This window comes from Meriones unguiculatus, chromosome 1, assembly GCF_030254825.1.
Source record: "Meriones unguiculatus strain TT.TT164.6M chromosome 1, Bangor_MerUng_6.1, whole genome shotgun sequence".
Classification (NCBI taxonomy): domain Eukaryota; kingdom Metazoa; phylum Chordata; class Mammalia; order Rodentia; family Muridae; genus Meriones; species Meriones unguiculatus.
Window position 1 is genome coordinate 10528228 of NC_083349.1, and position 26627 is coordinate 10554854.

General features: G+C 39.4%; 2 protein-coding genes across 15 annotated transcripts in view; one reads left to right on the forward strand and one right to left on the reverse strand.

Moving 5' to 3' along the window:
• The window catches only part of Zranb1 (zinc finger RANBP2-type containing 1), a 53392-nt gene extending 34056 nt beyond the window's left edge, over positions 1-19336 (forward strand). For both annotated transcript variants that reach the window (XM_021652573.2, XM_021652574.2), the window contains 8 exons: positions 103-290; positions 4131-4284; positions 6244-6315; positions 6966-7164; positions 16102-16222; positions 17137-17266; positions 17447-17676; positions 18552-19336. In XM_021652573.2, coding sequence (XP_021508248.1) covers positions 103-290; positions 4131-4284; positions 6244-6315; positions 6966-7164; positions 16102-16222; positions 17137-17266; positions 17447-17676; positions 18552-18770 — 1313 coding nt within the window. In that variant the 3' untranslated portion in view covers positions 18771-19336. The remainder of the gene's footprint in view (positions 1-102; positions 291-4130; positions 4285-6243; positions 6316-6965; positions 7165-16101; positions 16223-17136; positions 17267-17446; positions 17677-18551) is intronic.
• Positions 19337-21781: 2445 nt separating this feature from the next.
• Ctbp2 (C-terminal binding protein 2) overlaps positions 21782-26627 on the reverse strand; it is a 126684-nt gene continuing 121838 nt past the window's right edge. For all 13 annotated transcript variants that reach the window (XM_060381305.1, XM_021652566.2, XM_060381298.1 and 10 more), the window contains 4 exons: positions 26207-26337; positions 25568-25695; positions 25090-25207; positions 21782-23130 (listed from right to left, as the gene is read on the reverse strand). In XM_060381305.1, coding sequence (XP_060237288.1) covers positions 22950-23130; positions 25090-25207; positions 25568-25695; positions 26207-26337 — 558 coding nt within the window. In that variant the 3' untranslated portion in view covers positions 21782-22949. The remainder of the gene's footprint in view (positions 23131-25089; positions 25208-25567; positions 25696-26206; positions 26338-26627) is intronic.

Sequence of the window (26627 nt, forward strand, 5' to 3'; positions counted from 1 at the left end):
ACGAAGAAGTGTTTAAAGAGTTTAGTGTGGTTGCTTCATTTATTATACTTTTTGAAGAAAAATAGATTTCAAGTGCTTTTTTTATGTTGGTGCTTGTTGTAGGGGTCGTGGAAGGTGATTTAGCAGCCATAGAAGCATACAAGTCATCAGGAGGAGATATTGCACGCCAGCTCACTGCAGATGAAGTACGCTTGCTGAACCGACCTTCTGCTTTTGATGTTGGCTACACTCTGGTCCACCTGGCCATACGTTTTCAGAGGCAGGACATGTTAGCAATATTGCTTACAGAGGTAAGTGTGGCATTTTGGTTATTGAATTTAGGGGTTGTAATGTGTTATGTAAATGTGCTACCACTGAACTGTCACCAGCTGTAATGTTTTTTAAAATATTTTTATATTGAAATAGGTTTTCTTTTTATTGTTTATTAATTTTTAAAAGTATTTTATTGCTATATTGTGGGTTGAAAATAGGGCCGTGTGTGTGTGTGTATTTATGTATATACCTACACACACTAGGAAAGTGTTTTTGTCACTGAGCTGTATCCCTAGCCCTAGTTTTTATATGTATGTATGTAATGTATGTGTTTGTTTATTTATTTTTTGAGACAGGGTTTCTGTGTGTAGCCTTGGCTGTCCTGGACTCGCTTTCTAGACCAGGCTGGTCTTGAACTCACAGAGATCTGCCTGCCTCTACCTCCCCAAGTGCTGGGATTAAAGGGGTATGGCACATTTGCCCACTGCCTGTTTTTTATTTTTAATGTGACAGTGTTTCCCCAGACTATTTTTAAATGTTTTAACATTTTTACTTGCTTTTAAAAATAGTTTTAAATTTAAGAGATTTTTAATAGTTTTTTTTTAAAGATTAAAATTTTTTTTCCGTATGAGTCTTTTTCTGTAGGTATGTATGTATATCTAGGTCCTTTGGCTGTATTTTAAAGGAGACTCCTATGGTGCTTTTTGTTGTTTTTGTGTTTTATTATTTAAAATTTTTTTAAATTAAATTTTTATTTGTTTATATTAATTACAGTTTATTCACTTTGTATCCCAGCTGTAGACCCCTCATTTCCTCCCAATCCCACCCTCCCTCCCTCATCTCCTCCTATGTCCCTCTCCAAGTCCACTGATGGGGGGGTCCTCTGTCTCATGTAGCTCAGGATGAGCTTTGTTGGTAGAAAGGATATCCTTGGTTACCTAATTCTTTTGTTCCATTCCCCCAAGTGCTTAGATTATAGGCCTGTTTTGCCATGTACCCTTTCTCCCTTTGTGATGAGATATTACTGTGTTGCCTAGGCTGGCCTTGATCTTCCAGGGTCAAGTCATCCTCCATATATACAGCATCTTGCTTTAAAATCCACATGCCTACTCTCTGCTGAGTTGATGAAGTTGCTGATGTACACCACTGCCCTGAGCAACAGAGTTTTTTGAAGCAGAGCTTTTCTCCACAATATTTAAGTTTGATTAAAACACATGGAGACTTTTTTTTTTTTTTTTAAACAAGGTTTCTCTGTGTATAGCCCTGTCTGTCCTGGATTCACTTTGTAGACCAGGCTGGCTTGGAACTCACAGAGATCCACCTGCCTCTACCAAGTGCTGGGATTAAAGGCATTCGCCTCCACTACCTGGCTGGGGCCTTATCTTTTATTCATTCAACTAAGAGATATTTAGTATTTGTGCTATGTGCCAAGCTCTGTGGCTGAGGAGGATAGAATTATAAGGATGCTAACTCTTCCTTTATTGAATCCTTAGAGAAATGGAGAATTGAATGGGTTATTCTGTATAGTTTCCCTCTTCCCCCTGTTCCTCTCCTCCTCCTGCCTTTCACAGGATCTCATATATCCCAGGCTGGCTTTCAACTTGCTACAAAACTGAGGGTAACCTTGAACTTCTAACATTCCTCCACCTTCTGAGTGCTAGGATTACAGGTGTTCACCACCACCTGTTTTATGTCATGCTAGGGATCTACCTTGTGAATGCAAGTCAGACAGTATGCCAATGGAACTGTACACTGAACCTCATTTCATCAAGTTTCTGGAGGAGGCATAGAAGTTAGCATGTGAAGTAAACTTGGGGAGAACTGAATTAAGTGGACGATTTATGAAGGTATAAGGGATCATATCTCTGAGGATAGAACTGTATTATTCGGATAAGAGACTTTGTTTTTCACGATAAGAGAAATAGAATAAAAATGCAGAAAATCAGATCATTGTGTATTCAGTTTTTGTCGATACACAGCTTCTGGATATACTTTATATAAGTGTATAAGTTGATTATTCAAGTTTACCAGTATCTGAGATACTGAATGGGGATTTAAAAATATGCACGATAGGTGAAAGCTTGATTTTATTGGCTAGCCATTATGCTTACTTTAGCAAGATTCAGGGGAAGATGTTGGGTAGACTCAGGGAAAGGAAGTGAAGTGCATTGTTAAAAAGGATCAGTGTTAGTAGAGGGATTAGATTTCTGAAACATAGCTTAGAGTAAAGTATCTTTGTGGTTTCCTAACTGTATTGGTGTTGTAATGCCCAGTAGAATTATTGCATTGCAGGGGATGTCATTGTGATTAGTTATTTATGATGGCAGGAGACCAGATAGAAAAGATGGCTGTGGGTCAAGACTAAACATTATAGGATATTCATTAATTTCCTTGGGCCTTGTGAGCACAGGGCTCACATGGGACATCCTATTTACTGGGCTCCTAAAAGCAAGTCTGAGGTTAACAGTGGGATAGTACTAAAGTGTCTATTAATTTATTATTGTTATGTCACAAATTACCTCAAAATTTAGCAGCTTAATACAAAACATTCTGTTACTTAAACATTTTTGCAGGAGTTATCATAGCTCAATAGTTCAGGTCAAGGTTCCATGAGAAGGCCTGGAAGATGACTCTGTGGGGAACGTGTTTGCCTTTTAAAAATGTACAGATCAGAGTTTAAATCCTCAGTGCCCATAAAAATGCTAGACAGGCATGGGGGCCTCCTGTAGTCCCAGCACTCAAGAGGCAGAGACAGAACATCCCTGGAGCAAGCTGTCTAGCTAGACTAGCTGAATTGATGAGCTCCAGGATCAGTGAGAGACCCTGCCTAATGAAATAAATTGGAGAGTCTTGAGGAGTACACATGACATCAACATCTAGCTTCTTAATGTATTTGCATAATGTGTGCTAGCACTCACATGCATACACATGGAGATGCATGCACTCACCCATACATACATGGTGTTATCAAGCTGTTGGCTAGGGCTGTAGTCAGAAAGCTTGACTAGCACTAGAGGATCTGCTTCCAGGCTCATCCACAGGGGCTACTGGCTAGAGGCTTCAGTTCCTGCTATGTGGTTTCATTCATAGTAGTGTTCATGTCACCTAAAACAGATGATTGAAGAGAGGATGCAGAAATGTTATCAAAGTGGAAGCTGTTACTTTAGAAGTGTTTTTTTTTTTTTTTTTTTTTTTTGTGAAAATTTTCATGGTTAACTGGCAATTGATAAAATCAGAATGAGGAGTCCAAATTGTAGCTGTGTTACTTCTGCTGAGTTCTTAACAACTCCAGCTCCTTTACTTTAACATCAGTAGATTAGATTACTACAAGGCATGCTGCTCAAGGTCCCATTTATGATAGGAAGGTAGCTTTTAGTGAGGAGATAGCCAGCTTGTTCTCACCAGATTGCTAGCAGCAGAGAACTAAGCTGACTGGCTGATCCAGTGTCTGCTTTTGCTTGCTAACAGATACTCCATAGAGGTGGGATGTGTGTGTGTGTGTGTGTGTGTGTGTGTGTGTGTGTGTTTGTTTTGGCTTGAGATTAGCCCTGGCTTGCCTCTTACTCCTGATCTTCCAACCTCAGACTTTCTAGTGATATGATTATAATTGTGCACCATCATTCCCTCTTACACACAGTAAATACAACTGGAATGCTAGTTGGAATCTACCATTTGTTACCATTTTGAATTTAATGACTTTTTTGAACAGTTATCCTGTTGATGTAAATGTCCACTAGCAAGGAAATAATGTCTAGTACTTTTAAGATTTAAAAAAATGAATTTGGGGGAAATTTTGCTAATTTCTTTTAAATGCTGTTTTGTCTTGTTTCTATTTATGATAAATAAGATACAGAGGAAAGTTTCTTTCTGTATTTAAGGTATCTCAACAAGCAGCAAAGTGTATTCCAGCAATGGTGTGTCCTGAATTGACAGAACAAATCCGGAGAGAAATAGCTGCTTCTCTTCACCAGAGAAAGGGAGATTTTGCTTGCTATTTTCTGACTGACCTTGTAACATTTACATTACCAGCAGGTAATCCCAGAATTTATTATGAATAGCAGTCTATTTTCTTAAGGTTATATTTTTACATAGGGATAAAAATGTTTTTGTAAGAAGTAAGTTGGGATTTTTAACATTTTTATATTTTATGTGTATGGGTGTTTTGATTGCATCTGTATCTGTGCCCCGTAAGTGTGCCTGGCACCCATGGAGGCCAGAAGAGGGTGTCTGGTCCCTGGAACTGAAGTTAGAGACAATAGTGAGCTGCCGTGTGGGTGCCAAGAATCAAGCCTGGGTCCTCTAGGAGAGTGACCAGTACTTTTAACTGCTGAGTCATCTCACTAGCCCCATAGGTTAGGACTTGACTGTTTATTTTTGAAGTGGCTCATACAAGAATGACCTGTAAACAAACACTGTTTTTGTTTTTGTTTTGACCTTAGTTTTACTTATTTGAAGTGCTCACTCTGTAGCTAGCATAGAACTTGCACAGACCCCTGGTTCTGTCATTATAGATGTGAATCACTTTTTAGGTGTTGTTTGGAGACAGTGTCTCATTGTGTAGTTCTAGTTGGGTCTTGAACTTGCTATGTAGACCAGGCTGGTCTTGAACCCAAAGAGATCTTTCTCTTGAGTGCTGGGATTAAAGGCATGTGCCACTACATACAAACAAACATGCACACACATTACTCATTCATTTTCCCCCTTTATTTAAAATTACGTACCCATTGGCTACTATTAAGAATTGGGAGTAGAATATAGGTTTTTAATCGGTTAGGTTATTTGAATTAAACATACCAGTACCTTTGAACATGTCACTACTTTTCATTCATTAATTTCTGCTGTATTTGTGAAGTGATTGTTAATGTTTTAAATTTTCTGACTGTTGAAAATGGCTGGAGGATGCCTTTTTGAATTAATATTGAATAAATATACCAAAGAACTTTTTTTTATGAAGTCAATGTTCTATCTGGTATCCATGTATTTTCAATTTTTTGTAGTCAGATGTATTTATACATGGGAAGGGTTAATGAAGCCTTTTAAAATGAAATTTCATTGAAATATATATTAAGCCCATCTGAAGATGTATATTTTTTTTAAAGAAATCATTGTTATATTTATTTATTGTGTGTGTGCTAGCCATGGCATTTTGTTGAGGTCGAAGAACCACTTAATCATAATTGGTTCTCTCCTTCCAGCATGTGGGTCCTGGGGATTGAACTCAGGTAATTAGGCTTGGTGCAAGTGACTTTTCCTGCTGAGCCATCTTGTCAAACCATAAATACATTAAAAAAAAAAAAAAGAAACAAAGTGCTATTTAAAAAAATTGAATATATGTATTTTAGTTTTAAAAATTTTAATGTTTGTATAAGGATGTCTTGTCTGTATGTGTATGTGTGTACCGTGTTGTGCCTGGTGTCCTCGGGTCAGAAGAGGGTCAGATAACTGGAGTTAAGGATGGTTATAATCCATCATGTAGGTGCTGTGAATTGATCCTGGGGTCCTCTGCAAGAGCAACCAATATTTTTAACCATTGAGTCATCTTTCCAGCCCCCTGCCCTCAAAGGGTTTTTAAGGGTAATGGTTTTTTATTACACTAGAGTGCTCTATTAAGTAACCAGAATAACCTGGAATGTTTGAGGAAGGTTGCCAAAACTCTTTGTCAAACTTCCATGGTTCATTAACTTTTGTAAGAAAATTCTTAAGTTTGAAAAAGCAGGTTTGTATAGAAGCTGCCCATATGAAGAAAAAGAACAAAGAAAAATCTATAATTAATTATTTGTCTACACCATATTTTTTATGTTAACATTAAATAAGAATTTTAGTAATGAACGTAGAAAGGAAACTATATATACATAATTGTGTTACATACAGCATTAAATACAATATCTGACAACTTTAGTAGAAAGGGGTATTTTTAGTAGAGGCTATCATTTCATTTATTAAATTATCAAACACAAGAACTGATTTTAAGCCCAATTTTTTTCTGTGCAGATATTGAAGATTTGCCTCCAACAGTTCAAGAAAAATTATTTGATGAGGTGCTTGATAGAGATGTTCAAAAAGGTAAGTGTATGATGAATGTTGTGATTTACCTTTTATCCAATTTGTTGTTCCATTTTTTATAAGGTAGGAAGTATTTTATTGTGTAGTTGTCTTGCCTTGTTTTAAAGATATAAAGTCATAGTGTTCTTATGTGTAAGGTTCTAGATTTGACTCCCAACCCCAAAATCAGCAATGCAAAACAGAACAGACATTTTACAGCCTTTGACTGTGACAGAGTGAAGAAACACAGATATTAAATCTTAAAAACCTTGTTACCCTACTACTTATTCTAGAATGAATATATTTCTATGTTAAACATTTTTGGAAACTAAGACTGTAAAGGATTTGTAAGTTGAATAAATTATTCCAGAACCACAATGTTTTACATATATAAGTTGATATTGATAGATTTTTATACATAAATATTCTTATGTAGATGATATTTTCAACCCACTAAGTATTTTGTAATTCTGTAGGTATGAAAACAAATGTAGCTGGGCATAGTGGTGCATTCCTGTAATCCCAATACTTGGGAAGGCAGAGGCAGGTGGATCTCTGTGAGTTTGAGGCCAGCCTGGTCTAGAAAGTGAGCCCAGGATAGCCACAGCTACACAAAGAGACCCTGTCTTTAAAAAAAAGAAAGAAAATGAATTAATTTAAATTTCTCATAGAGCTAGAGGAAGAATCTCCCATTATAAACTGGTCTTTGGAGTTGGCTACACGTTTGGACAGTCGACTGTATGCACTTTGGAACCGAACTGCTGGAGATTGTTTACTTGACTCAGTACTACAAGCTACCTGGGGCATTTATGACAAAGATTCGGTGCTTCGGAAAGCCCTGCATGACAGCCTGCATGACTGTTCACATTGGTGAGCTGACATCCTTCGATTTTTCAGTGTAGAACTGCACTTGCTGGATCATTTCCTTGTAGTAGTAGGTGACTTTTCTGCTCATATTTTAAAGATATTTTTATATGTATAGGCATTTTGGGTGCATCTGTGTCTGTGCTCCATATATATGTCTGGTACCTAAGGAAGCCTAGAATATTGGATTCCTTGGAACTGAAGTTATAGACAGTTGGTACTTCCATGTGGGTGCTGGGAATCAAACCCAGTTCCTCTGGAAGAACAGCAAGTATTTTTAACTATTGACCCGTCTCAGCCAGGCTCTGGTGGTGCTCACCTTTAATCCCAGCACTCAGGAGACAGAGGCAGGCAGGTCTCTTGAGTTCGAGGCCAGTCTGGCCTACAGAGCGAGTCCCAGGATAGCCAGGGTTAAACAGAGATACCCTATCTTGAAAAATGAGAACAACAAAAAGCTATTGAGATATTTCTCTAGCCCTTCTTACATAATAAATTTTAAAAGATTTATTGTTAATCTGTATGTGTGTGTGCGTGTGCATGCACAAATCTGCATCTGTGTGTTAGTCTTCCTGTACCATTGGGGGTGTGATTGATTTGGTCTCTGTGATGGCAGTTTCTTTTTTTCACAGATCTGCTTTGCAAGTTTAATTTGATAACCCTTTAAGGTGTATATATTCTCCTGGTGCTGATGAAATTTAGTTTCTTAATTGGAAAGCCAAATCTGGACTGTGGTTGGTAAATCTTGTCACCTTTCAAATATTTTTTGAAAAGCAGCTTGGATCAGGACATAGTGGTGTACCTCTGTAACTCCAACCCTGTAACCTGGGATGGAATTGGCAGGAAGACTGAGTTTAAGACCGTCTTTTGGCTATGTATAAAGACCCTGTCTCAAAAATTTTTGCCTCATACAAAACCAAATACATCACCTAAGGTAGACTGGTAGTTTTCCTTTGGTAGTAATTGGCTTTCTTTGTAAGGCTGAAAATAAATTGTGAATTTTAATAGTTGATCACTCTTTTCTCTAATTGAGAAGGTCTTATTTTTTATTTTTTAAATCTTTTGTATATGTTTTTTTGTTTGTTTTTTGAGACAAGGTTTCTCTGTGTAGCATTGGTTGTCCTGGACTTACTTTCTAAAAAGACCAGGCTGGCCTCCAGCTCACAGAGATCTGCTTGCCTCTGCCCCCCTGAGGCTGGGATTACAGGCATGTGCTACTGTTCCCGGCTTATTTTTTTATTTTTATTTTTATTTATTTATTTATTTTTTTGAGACAGGGTTTCTTTGTGTAGCCTTGGCTGTCCTGGACTCATTTTGTAGACCAGGCTGGCCTGGTACGTGCAGTGATCCACCTGCCTCTGTCTTCCAAGTGCTGGGATTAAATTTTTAAAAGACATTTGTAGCTAATAGTAGTAAATTTGGAGCTTGTTCTACCTATTATTACTTAAGACTGTAAGGTGATCTTCTAATATTTATATTTGAACCAGACTGAGTTATATGAGGTTCTGTTTGTCTAGTGCAAGGATGGGAAGAGGTAGTAAAGCACAAACATGAGCTAGGTAGGGCCATTTGAGATGCATTTTGGCATTGCAGCAGAACTCTTGGTTGTCTCAATTCTATTGGATGCTTCAAGTTGAAGACCTGGAGCTATTATGTGGACAGGACTCCTGATACAAAGTATGCCTTGATGCCGTTTTCTAGAATCTCTACCTTTGCTTTTTTTTTTTTTAATTTTATAAAGAAAACTGAGTTGAAAGCAAGGATCATAGAGGCATCCTTCTGCTATCTTGGGAATAGGGTCAGGCTAAAGATTAAAATGGGAAAAGATGGAGTGTTACTGTTCTCAACTTTTGGTTCAGTGGCTAGTTTGCTCATTAAGCTCAACACATGGCTGTTAACATGGCAGAGTAAGAGAGGTGTGCAAACTTGTGTCCTGATCTAGGTCAGGAGAGAAGGAGCCAACATACCACTTGTATAGTTCCTTCTTTAAAGATGCTCTTTGCTGAGTTGCTAATTTGCATAGTCTAAATCAACTGGGAAAGATTATCTTCTGCCCTGTAAAATCCCTAGTGAGAGCTGAGGAAGCAGTGTTCTATTAGGTGAACTTGAATCACTTTTGGTTAGACTAAATGCCCGTAATCTTAGCTGGCTGATATTCTCAAGGCTGTGTGTACAATATTGTCCTTGCTCTTGTCTTAGTTTCTCTTCCTGTTACTGCTGATACAATAAGCTGATCTTGTGTGATGGACTTTTCCTGAGGAGACTTAGGAACACTTATCTATTGACCTCAGAAAAGAACCCCACAAAAGACCAAAGTAAAGTCAAGCTTGATGAACCAATGAGTTTTATTTTGGGGGAAGGGGTAATTTATAGGACCAGAAGTGACTCCAGCATGGGTGGCAGGTCACGAAAACTGGGAACCTGGAGCACAGTACAGCCTGCAAGCAGCTTAGCAGGTTCTTCCCAGGTGGCTTAGTTGGTCTGAGCCTCTTCTAGGCTCTCTCTGCTTTTTTCCAGGCAACTGCTTGTCTGAGTCCTCTCTCAGCAATGTTTACTGTTTATATTCTCTTTGGGACAGAGGGTTCTAATGAATCTAGTCAGTTTTGGGGACTTTCTGAAACTAGTTTGAGGTAGCTACCTGTCATAACAACTTCCCTGTAGTGTTTACCTCTCCTTAGAACATCCTGTTGTTTCACCTCTCTGTAAACATCTGGTTTTAAATTTCCTCCCAAGATGAAATATTGTTTACCACAGAGGAAACTGCTACACAACACCCTGACAAAAGCAATTTAAAGGATATTTGGCTCATAATTCCAGATTAAAGTCTATTTTTGAAAGTGGGAAAGTCAAGGCAGGAGGAACTTGAAGCAGCAGGTCACATGATTCATAATCAATAGAAGAGAGCAGTGAATCAGTGCATGATGCTGGTGGTGCTCCGCTCTTTTCCACTCTGTGTAATTCAGGGGGATTGTAATGCCCAAGGAATGGTGCCACACACAAATGGGCAGGTCATTACAACTCAGTTAACCTAATATAATTCCATACAGACCAGCCTAGCCTTGAGGGTCCCTCATTGAGTAAGACTTCCTTCCTAGGCAATTCTACATTGTGTCAAATTGGCAATTAAAACTGACTGTTATTTCATTGAGATGCCAGTTTCTCAGAGGAACAGGAATGGGTAATCTGTCAGTAAGGGTAAAAATCATTACAGCTCTTTTAGAGTTAATTACTGTTTATTTGGTAGCCATTTAATTTTAAAATTTTTTTAATAATTTATTTAATTTTACTTGATATGCATTAATGTGAAGGTGTCTGATCCCTTGGAATTGGTGGTACAGGCAGTTGTGAGCTGCCATCTGGGTGCTGGGACTTGAACCTGGGTCCTTTGGAAGAGCAGACAGTGCTATTAGCCACTAAGCCATCTCTCCAGCCCCAATTGGTAGTCATTTTAAGTTAGTTATATTTTTCAGTGTAGACTACAAATTCTGTTGTGTGTGTGTGTGTGTGTGTGTTCTGCTGTCTGTGGATGCATACAGTTAATACTGGGCTGCTACAAATCAATGTACTAAAAGCAAGACTAAAAATGTTGGAGAAATTCTAAGGCTGAATTTTAATATGTTTTCTAAAACAGCAGCTTTATTGAAGTACTGTTCGCCCTAAAACATGATTAAAGTATACTGTTGACTGCCTATTATTTAACTTATCCAACACTGCAACAGAATTATGGAGCATTTATCACCCCAAAGGAGAGCTCATGCCTCTTTTTCACTTCTTTCTGCTTCTCAGGCCCTAGCTGCAGGGAATTATTAACCTGCTTCCTGTACCTGTATGTTTCTCTTTTCTGGACATTTCGTGTAAATAGGTGGTCTATAATTGAAGCATATTCCATAATATGGAAATATTTTTATCACCTATTTACCAGTGGAAGGATATTAGGTTGTTTTCAGTTTGGTTCTGATATGTACAAATCTCTGTGGGACAATATATTTTTATTTTTTGGCATAGGAACCTACGAGTGAAATTGTTGGGTTATATAGTAAATGTATGTTAAGAAATGGCCAAACTGTATTTCACCGTGTCTGGCCCCTTTTACATTTCTGTCAACATACGTATTGCATGAAGAGTTCACTTTCGCCACATCCTGGCCAATACTTGTTATTGTTCTGATTAGAGATGGTATTGTGCACATGAAGTGCTATTTTCACTGTTCTTGATTTCTGTTTATCTTGTGGGTGGTGATACTGAAGTGTTTTTTGTGTGCTTATTTTTATTCCTAAATCTCGATTGGTGAAATATTTCTCTAATTTCTCCACCTTTTTCTCGTGCCTTGGTGCTTAGTACTCAGATCAGGGCTTCAGGCATGCTAAGCAAGCATCTACTACTGAGCTAGGCCCCAGCATTCTATGCTCAATCTTGAAGAGCTACTTTTTTTGTTGCAGATAAACTTTCTGTATCAGGTCCCTCTTTAGGTTCATGATCTGTCAATGCTTTCTTCTGTTTGTGGCTTTTATTTTCTGATTAATGATACCTTGAGGGACAAAAGTCATTTTTAAAGATTTATTTGTTATTTATACAGTACTTTGCCTGCATGTGTGCCTACATGCACAGAGGAGGGCACCAGATCTCATTATAGATGGCTATGAGCCACCATGTGGTTGCCAGGAATTGAACTCAGAACCTTTAGAAGAACATATTAACCTCTGAGCCATCTCTCCAGCTCCAAAAGTCATTTTTGCAATGTAAATTGATTTTATTATTTTGTATGAATGGGTGTTTTTCCTGCATGTCTATATACCACATGTATGAAGAGCTCTTGGAGGCCAGAAGAGAACATCCTATCCCCTGGGGCTGGAATTTGAATTATAGATGGTTATGAGATACCATGTGGGTGCTGAGGATAGAACCTGGATCCTCTGGAAGAGCAGCTAATGCTCTTAACTACTTAGCCCATATTAGCCCTAAAATCGTAGTTTTAGTAAGTGTCGCTTGTCAGTATTTTTAAATTTATACATGCTATTGTAGTCATAGCTAACAGTATCTTCTCTAGCTAAAGGCTTGTGCTAGTTAGTGTTTTGTCAACTGATACAAGCTGGAATCGTTTGGGAAGAAGGAATCTCAATTGAGAGTATGCCCCTACCAGATTGGCCTGTGGGGCATTTTCTTGATTGATGTAGGTGGGCCCATCTCACTAGAGATGGGCAAGGTGGTTCTGAATGGTATTAAAAAAAAAAAAAAAAAAAAAAAAAAAACAAACAAAAAAACAGGCTGAACTAAGGCACAAGGACCAAGCCAGTAGGCCTGGATCCTTCTTGGCCTCTGCTTAGCTTTCTGCCTTGAGGTTCCATCCTGAATTTCTTCTACTGATGAGTTATGACTGAGAGTTAAAAAATGAAGTAAACCATTTTCTTCCCAAGCTGCCTTTGGTCATGTTGTTTTATCACAGCAGTAGAAACCCAAAACCCAAACTGAGACAAGGCCACAAAGATTTCATCCTCTGTTTTTGTCTTTGGAATTTTAGAGCTTTAATTTTTGACATTTAGGTATTTGGTTCATTTATTATGAGCTAATTTAATTCTGTAGAAACCTAATTGTCAGTTTACTGAAAACGTTGTTGTTCATTTAGTTGCCGGAGTACTTTTGTTAAACATATGACTGACTTGATAAGAGATTTTTTTTTTTCCTTTTTTTTCTGGACTCTTGTTTTTTCCCATTAGGAGTGTGAATCCTTTGACTTAGTACTTCTATTTGAGGAATTACTAAGCCAGGCACAGTGGCGCACACCTTTAGTCCCAGCACTCCAGGAGACAGAGACGGGTAGATCTCTGTGAGTTCAAGGCCAGCCTGCTTACAGAGCCATGTCCAAGACAGGCAGGGCTACACAGAAAAATGCTGTCTTCAAAAACAAAAACAAAAACAAAAAGTGTGTGCTGTGATGTATTTGATGTTTGTGAGTGTATGATTCATAATGTATGAACACAAGTCAAAACACAACTTGTAGGAGTAGTTCTCCACTATATGTCCTGGAGATTAGACTAATGTCATCAGGCTTGACAACAAGTTCTTTTACTTTTGAGCCATTTCACTGACCCAGAAAGTTTTTGGTTAAAGTACTTAAAGTTATCTTATAAATTGGACAGCTCCTGATTAGTCAGAAATTAGCTAATGATTGCAGTCAAAACTCACAGAAACTAAGAGAGTTAAGTTACAATCATACACACATACCAAGACCAAATTCTCAACCCCTGAAGCTAGTGGGCATACAAGGACCATCAGCCTATACCCAGTGTATAAACAGGCAAGTTTAGATTAATATTTGAAAAATCAAGTTTCTGTCCATGGATTCTAAGATATCAAAGCTGACAGGATTCTTGCCATTAATCTACAAATTTTATGCAAATACAATCAAAATCCTGGCTGGCTTTTTGTAAAAACTGTTAAGCAGACCCTAAATCTTATACTCCCCACTCCTCCCCCTCAAAAGCTAAAGGACTCAGAACAGGAATTCTTTTTGTTGTTGTTTTTGTTTTGTTTTATTTTTCGAAATAGGGTTTTTCTGTGTAGCCTTAGCTTTCCTGTACTTACTCTGTAGACCATACTGGCCTTGAATTCAAAGAGATCTGCCTGCCTCTACCTCCCAAGTGCTGGGATCAAAGGTATGTGCCCTCACCACCTGGCTCACAAATTTTAAAAGAAATTATTAACTATACATCGTCAGAAGAAATTTCTCTTAAGCTTTTAAAAACTATTTATTGGCTGGCGTTCAAGCTTTCTGGTGTTCTTTGAACACTAAGCTATTGTGTAAACTATCTTTTAAAAACATGTTATTGTATTAGAAACCCTCTTTAATATTTTGAATTTGAAAAATACTTGAAACTTGTTTTTAGATTTATTTTTAATTTTATATATATGAGTGTTTCTCTTGCATGTATGTCTGTATGCTATATGTATGCCTGGGGCCCACAGGAGTCAGAAAAGGGCATGGGACCATCTCGAACTGGTGAGAGTTGTGAGCCACTGTGGGGGTTCTGGGAATTGAACTTGGGTCGTCACAAGACAAGTGCTCTTAACCACTGAGCCATCTCTCCAGACCCGAAAATACTTTCTTAATCAATTAAGAATTAAATCTCAGGGCTGGAGAGATGGCTCAGAGGTCAAGAGCACTGCTAGCTCTTCCAGAGGTCTTGAGTTCAAATCCCAGCAACCACATGGTGGCTCACAACCATCTGTAATGAAATCTGGTGCCTCTTCTGGCATTCAGGTGTACATGCAGACCGAACATTGTATACATAATAAAAATAAATAAATATTAAAAAAAAAGAAATCTCTGAAACATTGTTTTAGTTTGGGTTTTATGGCTGTGAAGAAACACTGTGACCACAACAACTCTAACAAAGGATAACATTTAATTGGGGCTGGCTTACAGTTTCAGAGGTTCATCATGGTGGGGAGCATGGCAGCATACAAGCAGACATGCTGCTGGAGAAGGAGCTGCTGCAAGCAGCAGAAGACTGTGCCACATAGGGCATAGCTTGTGCATAGGAGGCCTCAAAGATTGCCCCAAAAATGACACACTTCCTCCAACAAGGTTACTCCTACTCCAACAAGGCCACATCACCCAATAGTGCCTCTACGTAGGGGCCACACATTCACACACATGAGACTTTGGGGCCATTCCTATTTAAACCACCACAATCCTCCTGTTTTAGAAACTCTGACATTTATAAGCTTAGTTTTTACAGAACCCTTTATTAAATTACTTTAAAAATGTGCTTAACTCTTCTTTGCTGAAGTGTTGTCTTTTGCTTCTTTTCCCTGGAACATAAATGTGCTTTTTCAAGTTTAAGTGGCTGTCTTTACTTCAGAGGGCTTTGCTGGTTGTTGTAGAAGACTGCATGACAGTTCTGGTCTTAAATTTTTAAAATTTGACCATTAAGTAAGATTTGTTTTCAGACCTTTAGTTTTTCCCTATTGATTTATGTGTCAGTTTGTGAAATCCTTATTTGAATTCCAGCTGGTTACCTTGACTGATAATGGAACTTGTAGGTCTGCTGTCTCAGCTCCCCACACACGAGGATCACAGGTGTGCGCTGCCACAGCCAGTTTCTGTTTCTAATTGTGTACCTGATATAGAATAGATTTTACTCTTGCTTCAGTCTCCCAGTGACCCATCGTGATTTTCGTGTTTGCCTAATTTATTATATGAGAAATGTTTTAAAGGATATTAAATATAAAGAAGGAATTGTTTTTCTAGTTAAAAAAATTTTTTTAGAGTTTCATGTAATCACAAGATTTTATTGACATAAAGAAATCTCAGATGGGGATACTGATTTATTAGTTTTGGCTTTTGGATCAGAGATCTTGAACCTCTACAGCCTAAACCTCTACACAGCTAAGGGTGATTCTTGAGCTCTTGATCCTCCTATTCCCAACTCCCCAGTGTTGGGATTACAAGCATGTCCTATGAGGACATGTGATCTTGATATTCTTAAGAACACAGTCGGATGTTTATGAGGCATTGTAGTCACACATAGTATAGTGAGTGATACATCACTAGAGAAATGTGGCATCTTTGTGTCTAATACCTCAAATGACATTTTGACCATCTTTGAGTCTGGCTGCATAGCCCAGGCTGGCTGCAAATTCTGTAGTGTTATAGGTATGTGGCACCATGCCTGGCTTTTGAGTTTATTAAACCAATATACTAATAAATGAAAATAAAAACGTTTCTTCACTCTTTTAGAGTTAACTAGATAGTGAATTTGATTCTGGTTGGAGATACTCTAAAATGTGTCTGTTACCAGAATGTAAACATTAACTTGACAGGAATTGCCAAAAAAAAAAAAAAAAAAAAAAACCCTATACTAATAAATGTTTGGAGCGGTCAGTATAATGCTGGTTCAAAGCTAGCACTTACCTTTTTTTTTTCTTTTGTCTTTTGCTTGCTAGGTTTTACACTCGCTGGAAAGACTGGGAATCGTGGTATTCCCAGAGCTTCGGTTTACATTTTTCACTAAGGGAAGAACAGTGGCAAGAAGACTGGGCATTTATACTCTCTCTAGCTAGTCAGGTAAGGCTGCATCAAGTTTTGCTATATTTTGTTTTGTTAAAGAGTGGTAATCCATATATTCTTGAGTTCTTCAGACTGTTTGATCAAATCATGTGGAAAAAGAATGCTTGCCTTGCTGGAAATCAGCTGTGTTCTAGGTACTGATTATATCTCATCAGTGTGGAACTGTGCTGCTTAATTAAGGGTAATGGACACCAGAAACAAAACTTCTAATGATGACTTAACAAGCATTACACAGTCCAGATTGCTTGCTTGTTTTCCCTCAGTGTCAGAAGCTTTATGTTGTTTTACTGCCCTCCACAGTAGTTCCAGTTGTTGGGTTCAAGCTCACAGCAGGTAATTAAAGGATAGAACTGAGCTGTCAGGCTTGGAGGAAGAAATTCTGTAGATTGTTCCCTCATGACTGCATTCATGTGTTATTTGGGGAAAATTGCAGCCTGAAAAAATAACTATTTGTCTAGCCAGGTTCATTGAAACCTGATACACAAAGTTCCTTCTGCTTGGGCCATTTATGCAGGGTCCACAGTGGCTGATCTGTGAAATAATGTACCTTATGGCCATGTGTTATTAGAGTGCCTGTAGCTGGAGATGGATCGATTTAACTTTGTACACAGTAAAGCTATCTTCAGAACTTTGTTGTAGGTAGGACTTTCACGGTAAACATAAATTCTGTCATTTTATGATGTGTCCTTTGCTATCTGAACCTGCTGAGATTGGAGAGTAAATGCAACACCGCAAAACAGTTGTCTACATCTGTTTGGGTATGAACAGTACTTATACATAGACACCAGAGATTTCTATAATAATTCTGGATTGAGATAGTCCACTGAAAATAGTATTGCTTTTTTACACAGAAGTTTTTGGGACTGGTAATAAATGTGTTCTAAATTATTTTCTTTTCTTTGTGTGTACAGCCCGGAGCAAGTTTGGAACAGACACACATTTTTGTACTTGCGCATATTCTCAGACGACCAATTATAGTTTATGGAGTAAAATATTATAAGAGTTTCCGGGGAGAAACTTTAGGCTATACTCGGTTTCAAGGTAAGCCTTTGCTCAAGAGTACCCTAGTAGTCTTATTTACTATGAATATATAGCTGGGGCTGCAAAGTAATAATAATGGGAAAGGCAAAGTAGCTTCTGGATTTCAGGAGGTAAGGCAGTGGTTGTGGGGGTTGGGTGGCTGGATAGGCACTTGCTCCTTGTGCTCTTTCTTATTTTTAGGAGTTTATCTGCCTTTGCTGTGGGAACAGAGTTTTTGTTGGAAAAGTCCAATTGCTCTGGGCTATACAAGGGGCCACTTCTCTGCTTTGGTTGCCATGGAGAATGATGGGTATGGCAGCCGAGGTGCTGGTGCTAATCTGAACACTGATGATGATGTCACCATCACATTTTTGCCTCTGGTTGACAGTGAAAGGAAGCTCCTCCATGTGCACTTCCTTTCTGCTCAGGAGGTAAGTAGCATGTTGTCTTTTGTTACCTAAGGCAATGACCAGAGACCAGCCTGGTCCTTGCAGGAGTAGTGGCATCTGTAGTGCTAAGGGACTTACTACATGTGTGAATGGTGATAGGAACTTTTCTGTGAGCACCAGTCAGTATTTTTCAGACTTGCCTTTTCAAAATTAAAAAGGCAGCAGGCTGGTTACTGGTCTTGTGGCTTAAAAAAGAGGCTGGGGGGAGGGGGGACGCTCAGTGTTAGTCGAGTTTGTCTGGGTTTGAGACAGGGTTTCAGTTTCAGTGCCTATCTGGGATTTACGTTGTGCGCCACCACACTCAGCTAGAGAATTTTAAGTCATTGTAAGGGGAGCAAAGGAGCTGAGGGGACACATAGCCCATTGGGGCTTGTAGAGCATCTGAGTGAATAGACATAGGGGTATATGGAGTGACCAGACAGGGAGTTAGTTGAGGATATATAAAAGAATACCAAGAAAGCCCACGTTCTAGAAAATTATTGGCTGTTTATTATATATTCTAGTAATGCCCACAAAACACTTAAAAGCACAGTATCAAGGAAAAGAATTCATAGGCCATAACTTGTACAATTCCAGCTCAAATGTAATTTAATCAATGAACTTACCTTTTTTGGCATTTTCTGTGAGGGGCATGTCAAATAAATTACCTTCTAGGGTGTTGTAACTCTAGTTTTGGGAAGGCTATTTCCTCATTTAATTTCAACCACAAAAAACCTGGGTTTTAATGATACCCAGGTTGAAGTTAGAGTCAAACTGTTTGCTTTTGCTTTTCATTATCACAGCAGTGCAGGTTATTCCTACCAAGTGTCTCACCTGCTGTTACTTTGCCTTTTTTTTTTTTCATGTTTCTCTAAAAGCTAGGTAATGAGGAGCAGCAAGAGAGACTGCTCAGAGAGTGGCTGGACTGCTGTGTGACTGAAGGGGGAGTTCTAGTGGCCATGCAGAAAAGCTCCCGGCGGAGAAACCACCCCTTGGTCACACAAATGGTAGAAAAATGGCTTGACCGCTACAGACAGATCCGGCCTTGTACATCCCTGTCTGATGGAGAGGAAGATGAGGATGACGAGGATGAATGAAAACAAACACACCTAAGGAGCAAAAAGACCAAGGCATCAGGTCTGAGATGGCCCAAAGTTTGTGTGGTTTTCAAAGCAGAATATGCAGCATGGAGTGAGCCAGACCCTGTGGGATCTGTGCCCAAGTATCTTTCTGCTCCACACCCACTGGAGAAAATGAGTGCATCTGCATGAGGAGATGGAGAACTTTGGTTGAACTACAGTTTGTAAAAAAAGGAAAAAAAAAAAAAAACAAAACAAAAAACAAACAAAAAAACCCACCCTAATTTTATTGACAGAACTTTTTTCTTTCAAATTGTAAATCTGTCTATGAAACGCATGTGGTTGTGTAAGAAGTCGTGTACTAGCAAAAGTGCACCAGCATCTTCATGTTACTGAGAACATTTTCCCAGCATGGGCACTCACAAAAAGCACATGGCAGATAAACCTTTGAGATACTCTCATTAGAACCTGACATCCTGCTCCCACCATAAAAGACCCATTTTCCATTGTTTCAGAGATTTGGAAACTTTGTACAAATTATCCATGGCAAGATAAAAATAAACAAGCCTTTATTTTATTAATAATTTAGTTCCTGTTGTGCCCAATAAAATGAAAATCAAATCCTTAGGAACAAACGGCAAGAAAAACTAGCTTTTATTATTTTTTTTGGGGGGGGAGGGAGGTGAACTTTACATAGATACCGTCTCTTGTTTTTAAGAGGGTTTTGATTTCTGTTGTTTTCAAGTTTTCTGATTTGCCCCTTTCCCCTTTCATTATTTATTTGTTTGGAAGAGTGCCTTGTAAAGGGGGCACTTGACTCTGGGCAGGTGCACTTGTGCACTTATTCCCTGGATGAACGGAAAGGGAGCAGGCTCACTTGTCACTGGGCGGATTGTGTGACAGTTACTTAAACTCAACTGTTCTGCTCTCAGGGGGCCATGCAGATGGGTCTTCAGACTCGTACTGTCTTTGTCAGCTCTGCTCTAAGCAGATCCTGTATGCCTTTGCTTAGGCTGATTGGGAATACAGTTCAGTACAGAATAAAGATTTTTTTTTAAATGCAGTGAGGTGGTCAATGCATTGTATGATCAATTTCTGTGTAGTCTGAGAATTTTTGCATGTTGGTTAGTTGTAGCCATTATTTAAAGTTAAAACTATAATCTTAGAAAAAATTTACATGAAGTGTTATTCGACCACTTCAGGCATATATTAGTACTGGGTAAACATTTCTGACCTCCTTAGGAACACAACAGTGTCCTGATAAGCACTTAGACTGACATGGCAAGCAGTTGCAAAGTAGCGAATACGCACATTTCTTCCCCCTTTAATGAAAAGGCCATGAAACCTTTAAATCTTTGTTTTCTGATGAGATGGTATTGGAATACTAAAGAGAGAAAAATATCTACGAGCTGTTATGTCTTTAGTCCTGTCTCTTGTGAACACTCAATAACAAGGTGTTCCCAAGATGAACTGCATGCAAAAACTGGAGAAAGGAATTTTCACAGTAGGTGACTCCATAAGTGAATTGTGGTATCAATACTGGTAAATGTTACTGTTCCAGTGGTTAAGATTTTCCTACAAATCGACTATGTGGTTTTCATTTTAAATAGTGAATGATAACCAAGTCTATAGTAGAATGCTGTCATTCTGAGTACTTAGCATCTATAGCATCTGGAATAGCTGTTCTCCATGTGTAGAGTTGATTTTTAAGCAAGCAGGGATCCAGTTAAGCGAAGCCAGAGAACTGTGAGGGAAAAATTGGTCTCTGGGTGGATCTGCATGGCACCCAAACCTTGTGATGCAGTCAGGCTCAGTGCCCTTTCCCAAGTTCCCTCTGAATTTATTTATTTATTTGCTTATTTATTTAAGACTGGTGACCCTGACCACATATAGTTTGATTGGTAGCACATTCTTCCCTGTGGGAAAGAATTAGCTCTATTTCTTAGGCTCTTAAGACAGGAATGGGGCTTTCAGTAGTTTCTATAGCAGACTGATTGGCTGTGAAAATGCCAACATTTTTGTTAATCAGTGCTATGTTAAGCTCTTGAACTAAACCAACAGCCATAATTATTGTCCCAAGAAAATGTATGCTGTCCTTTGTCAAAGATTATACATGGCCAGGTGACAGGTTTAGGTCTCTTTAGACTGACTCTGGACAGTAATACTTTTATAACTGCGTGGACTTTATGGTTCTTTTTCTAGGATGAAACCAGTACTTCGTTTTTATTCTGATGTTGTCGTTCTTTGGAGTCAGTTTATATATAATCATTTCTAAAGGACTGTTTAATTAAACAAAACCTAGGTACACCATGGATTCAAATCTGACTTTTTCTGTTTCTGACTGTTAGGCTCTAACTATGTTGGACACAATGAATGTTAAGTAAAATACTGCTATGTGGACCGTGGGGGCCTCTCCTTCATCAGTATTATTTCATTGTCAGTGTTTGACAAGATCTGTGATTGTGAAGGTAGTGTTTGCCAAATGAGGTCATTTTATAGGGCAGTTAAGATAGAGCACCCTCCTGAAAAGAAGGCAGGCTGGATAGGCTTACTGCAAGACAGTTCTCTCATTAAAAAAAAAAAAAAAAAAAAAAAGAGAGAAAAAAAGAAAAATGTGGGAAGGGATAAGAAAAGACTTAGAAACTTGGAATTGTGGGACTTAAAAAGTGTTGAATGCTACTTCAGGAGGTAAGTAGAACTTGGAAGTTCTTAGTCTGTGGTCACTGTGTTATTTTGCAACACTTTATAAATATTATCTTAGGTTATCCCTCCCCCCCACCAAAAAAAAAAAAAAAAGATAAAAGGATTCCTATTTTGGGGCATATTAAAAAAATTGACCAATTTTGTTTCTGGAATTGACTTCACTCCAAAGCACTTCAGGATAGCTTGCCTAATTTGGACTTCTCTGAGGTCAGACACTGTCACCAGTATCACCATAAGAGTTGCGAACTGGCTGATTGACAGTGTGATGACATCTCAAGGGCTAGGTTTTACATAGGTGAGATGTACTTAAATGTCAGGACTTAACAGAATTTTAATTACTTTTTATTGAAAACTGCACTGAACGCTAAATGTCCACCTTTACAATAAACAAATACAGTAACGGTAACTCACACTAAAACAAAACATACTTCTGATAGCCATTATTTTTCTGTTTGGGACAGTTTAAAGGTTTTCTTTTGTCACAAAAACAGGAATGTACCTATACAAAGGCTCAAAATAGGCCATCTTTAAAAACAAAAAGGCAATGATTCACAAAAGACTATGAATAGAACATGTAACTAGCTGATACAAATCTAATAGGATTTGTTAAAATCAGTCACATCTAATAGCACATCTGAAGTGTTCTTGTATAAAATATCACGTGAAGAAAAGAATTTATCAATGTCTAAAAAAGTGGGTTTGTTCATAGACAATCTGACAAGTTACCATAAAAAGTGTTTCCTGAGACATAAGGAAATGCAACATTATTCTTCTTGAACCCTTCTTGTCCAAGACTTTCCACTCAATAAAATAGCTGAGGATCTGAAACTGAGAAAATATATTTGAGTACAAACAGCTTGTGAAACTTAATACTTTTTTCTTTTTGTTCTTTTCCTTTTTTTTTGTTTTTTTGTTTTTGCATCATCGGAGGGTTTACTGAACTCACAACCAACTTTGTTGCTGAGGTGTGAGATCCTTCTGTACAGGAGCTTTTACTTCTTCAATCCTGCTTGTGTAGATGTCTACACAGGCACACAACGGCCTCCCCATCTTGTGTCAATTTAATCTTCCTATCAGCAAAGGAGGCAGCCAGCCCCTCGAGACCAAACGGACTAGTCTTGATGGGGATTTCCTCTCAATTTTTTATTGATATTCGGAGCTCTTGATGCAACATTCTAGAGCAAGTTGCTCAGGATCTGCTGTGCCCAAGGGACTGATAAAGGAAAAGCTCTATTTATTCTTTGTGATTTGATGCACAGATGAAAAACTTAACACACAATAACAGAAGTTGGTCGTTAATAAATCACGTCCTAGTCTTTCCACACTTCGGAAGCAGAAACCATCTTCAGTTTTTTACCTCTTGTAGCTTTAACACTGCAATGCCAGTGATGTCCAAAATCAGTTTAAAGAACATCAAATTCCTTCTTAGTTTATCCATTTTCTACTGTCTCTTGGTCCCGAGTTATCTGAATGATTACCTTCCAGCATTCTCTGCTATTGCTCATTGGGGTGCTCTCGATTGTCCCCATGTTTTGTGGGCTGGTTGGGGGAGGGAGCTTGGGAAGGGTGTGCCACTGTGGGGAGGTTGTGAGTCACCGGGATGCCTCCAGGGATGATCCCTTCCATAGCTGCAGGAAGCCCTCCTGGAGCCACACCTACAATGCCTGGTGGGTACCTGAGAACACAGAAACACAGCCTTAAGTCCAGGCTACACGTGCCAAAAACTTAGCCTTTCCCCACTTCCAATCATATTGGACACAAAGGTTTGTTAGCCTTAACACCAAAACAAGGTGAAACTAGATTTCTATATGAAACTGTGGTACCCGGTTCAAAGAAACAAACTGAAGTTTTAATTACAGTTGGACTGGTTTTAAGGCAACAGGAAGGTATTTACCTGTACATACTTTCGTGGATTTTGTAAAGAAAACAAGCTAAAAATAGCCAAACACATTGTGCTACTGAGACTCAAGGTTGCTTTTGAAAGATATCAGGTTATATGACTGATTTCCCTACATATTTCACAAAGTACTCAAAGTTAAATGTGGCTATTTTACTAGTTTTCTCCCTAAATTCCTATGTTTAGATGCTGATCTCTAACATACTAGGAAATGGAACCTTTGAGGTAAATGAGAGAGTGCGGAAAGCCTTCCTCCCAATATGTAGTTATGTCTTTTGCTGAGACTTCTGCCTCCAGAACTGAAAAACAGACTTGTGGCCCTTATGTGGCCACTTAGGTCACTGATGTGACTGCTTAACTCACTAGGCTGGTTGGTCCTTTGTTCTCAAGAGGGGAGGACTGGTGCTGTGGGTGCTCCAGTGCCTTGTGTGTAAGGATGAGCTGTCTACAAAGCATATGGTTCTTAAGCTCAATGTGACTCAATGTATTAACTGATTTTGTTTGAGTTCCCAACCCTTTCTAACTGGTAGCAAGGATGGGCCATCTCACACTGCAGAAGCTGCCCCATCCCCAGCATCTCTAAAAGCCTTTGTTCAATTAAGGGTCTTGTAAGCTCTGATCCCTTACATACCATGGAATGTTCCAGAGAGCAAGAAAGTCTTATGAGTTGAAGGAACTGAGTGGGGCTCTTAAGGGTGGGCACTCATGTGAATGAACAGGGGATTATGATGCTATGTTGTGTATAAATCTGTGTGAGGGCAGAGAAGAAGAGATTGGTCCTGGCCTGGTGACTCACCAAAACTCAAGACAACCTCCTAATTCAAGGCAAGGGGGTGAGGGTGCATGAGAGTTTCTGTGAGTTTCAGGCTAACCTGGACTAGAGTTGAACTGTGTCACAAAAGAACAAAGTAGCCTCAGAAAAACAAAGATGAGACTGGGTAGAACGGACAGCCATATGATCTGGAAGCAAACACATAGCATGTTTCTTCAGAGCTTTCATTTCATGTAAACTAAGCCAAGTCCCATCCTTCCAGCTTGTTCAAGTATTAGGACTAGAACAGAGAACATGTGACAACATCTTGTCACATTTCTAGCTGTCATGGCTAGAAATGTGGGACCATCTCAACATTACAGTGCATAGATCAGCCAAAGTAAAGGATGATTTGGCCCCAGATGTTGCCAAGTGTTCAGAGAGCCAAATGCCACCTTCTTAGAAGGCTGTGGCTTCGTCCCTCTCTATATGCAGTGGAATCGATAAATTTCCCTAGAAGGCAGCAATAATGGTTGAGGGGGAATCCAGCAACCCTTAAGTGTATTTGTTCCATATTAGAAGGTTTTTTTTCCCTTGGACAGAAGAGTCAAACCAGGAAATGTTGGTGTCATTTTTCAAGAGGAGGCAGAGTCTGTAGCTGGCTCTGGTGGAGCTCAGGCTAGCTGGGGTTGTGACCTTAAACTCCAGGTGACTACTACGGAACCTTCAATTTGCTGGGCTGATGGGCAATAGATGCACATAGAACCCCAATACTCGGGCTTTGAAGCCGGTGAGGGCAACACAAACACTGTCTTAACACCCCCTCCTCCCCCCGGTTTTAGGCACTGAAAATAGAACACAACATACATTGAAATGGCTGATTTTCTTTTAAGGGCCCAGGTTACATTAATCCCCCAGGCCTGGGCTTTTCTTGCCTCATCCCCTTTATGCTGTCAGGCCCAGACAACTTCAGTTCTTCTCCTCACCTGTATGTGGCACCGTTGAGCTCGGGATGAATTGCTTGCTGGTCAATGACTGACCAAGGAGCTGAAGTAACGAAGAATTCTTTGTTGACACAGTTTCGTAAGCTTTCAGGGATGCGACCTATAGCAGGAGGGTTGTAATTAATCATAGGCATCATTTCTTAAGTATGTGCTTAGTGTGTGCAGAGTGGCACGTGCCTGCCAGTCAGAGGGTTCTTGGAATTGAACTCAGGCTGAGCCGTCTGTCTATTTTTAAGGTAACAGGACTTTCTTATTATACTTCATGGCTTCAGCCTTAGCCACTAAGGAGTGTTTGTTTGGTTTTGTTTTGTTTTTTGCCTGTCTTTGGCTATCCTCTGTAATTAGGGAGCTGGATTCTTCTTTGAAATTAGTTCAGAGGTCATATAAAAATCAACTCAGCAGCCACTTCTAACCAGCAGGATTAGAGACAGTGGCACCATGTTGGGGGTGGGGGTCTCACCTGTGATTGCTCGGCGGATTTCAGTGGCAGCTGCTTCCCTCATCTCTAGTGATGCTTGTTCACTGTACCAGGCTGTGTGCGGCGTGCAGATGAGGTTTGGTGCATCCTTCAGTGGGCCCTGAGCAAAGCTGGGGCGAATGGAAATGTATTCAGTAAAAATGGGAGACATTTAATACAATTACTACTCATTATGGGAGGCCTGGAGGCCATGTGGAACAGTAGCTGTGTGTTAGCAGCGAGCAGGGAAGCCCCATGTCAGAGTTCATTAGGGTTGGGAATTGGCAAACAAGTTCCCACAACTATGGGAACAGGTGTGCCAGACAGGAAGAAAAAAAGTAAAAAATAAAAAGCCACGTGAGAGATCCCTTCCAGTCAGAATGAATACTCCAGAGCCTACAGATCAAAGCTATGTTGCTGTTTTTGCCTCTCCCCTCTCGTGTCCTTTAGGAATCTTTCCACAGTCCTGCAGAGTCCCTAGAACCAAACAGTGACTCCTCTAAGCACCATTTGCAGAACTGTCTACCCAGGAACTTGTCTTGGGAAGTGCTTCCAATTCCAAATGCTGGATCAGATTCGGAATTAGGCCTCCCAGGTTCCTGGGAGGAAGCTAGGAAGAGGCATACCCAGCCACACACATACCTGAAGGGCTCAGACTCATGTACATCCAGGGCGGCTCCTCGTATCCTGCCCTCTTTGAGGGCCTGAGCTAAGGCTTTCTCATCCACCAGGCCACCTCGGGCTGCATTCACAAGGAACGCTCCTTGCCTCATCTGCGGAAGGAAAGGGAAGATGGCTGTAGCTCACTGTTCTAACGGGGAATCTCTGGAATGGAAGCTTAACAGTTGCAAGCTAGGAGCTTTGTAGTTCTGGTGTTTCAACTGTGGGTGACAGTTCAGGGCAAGGGGTTAGGAAGTTTTTTGGTTTTTTTTCTCCCAAGAGTACAAATCTATTTCTATGAGTTTAAATCTGGGAAGGGCACAGCACCACACAAATTCTGTGTCTGGTGGCCTCTGCAGGAAGCTGCTTCGGAATTTGGCTCGAACCATGTCACTGTTTCCAT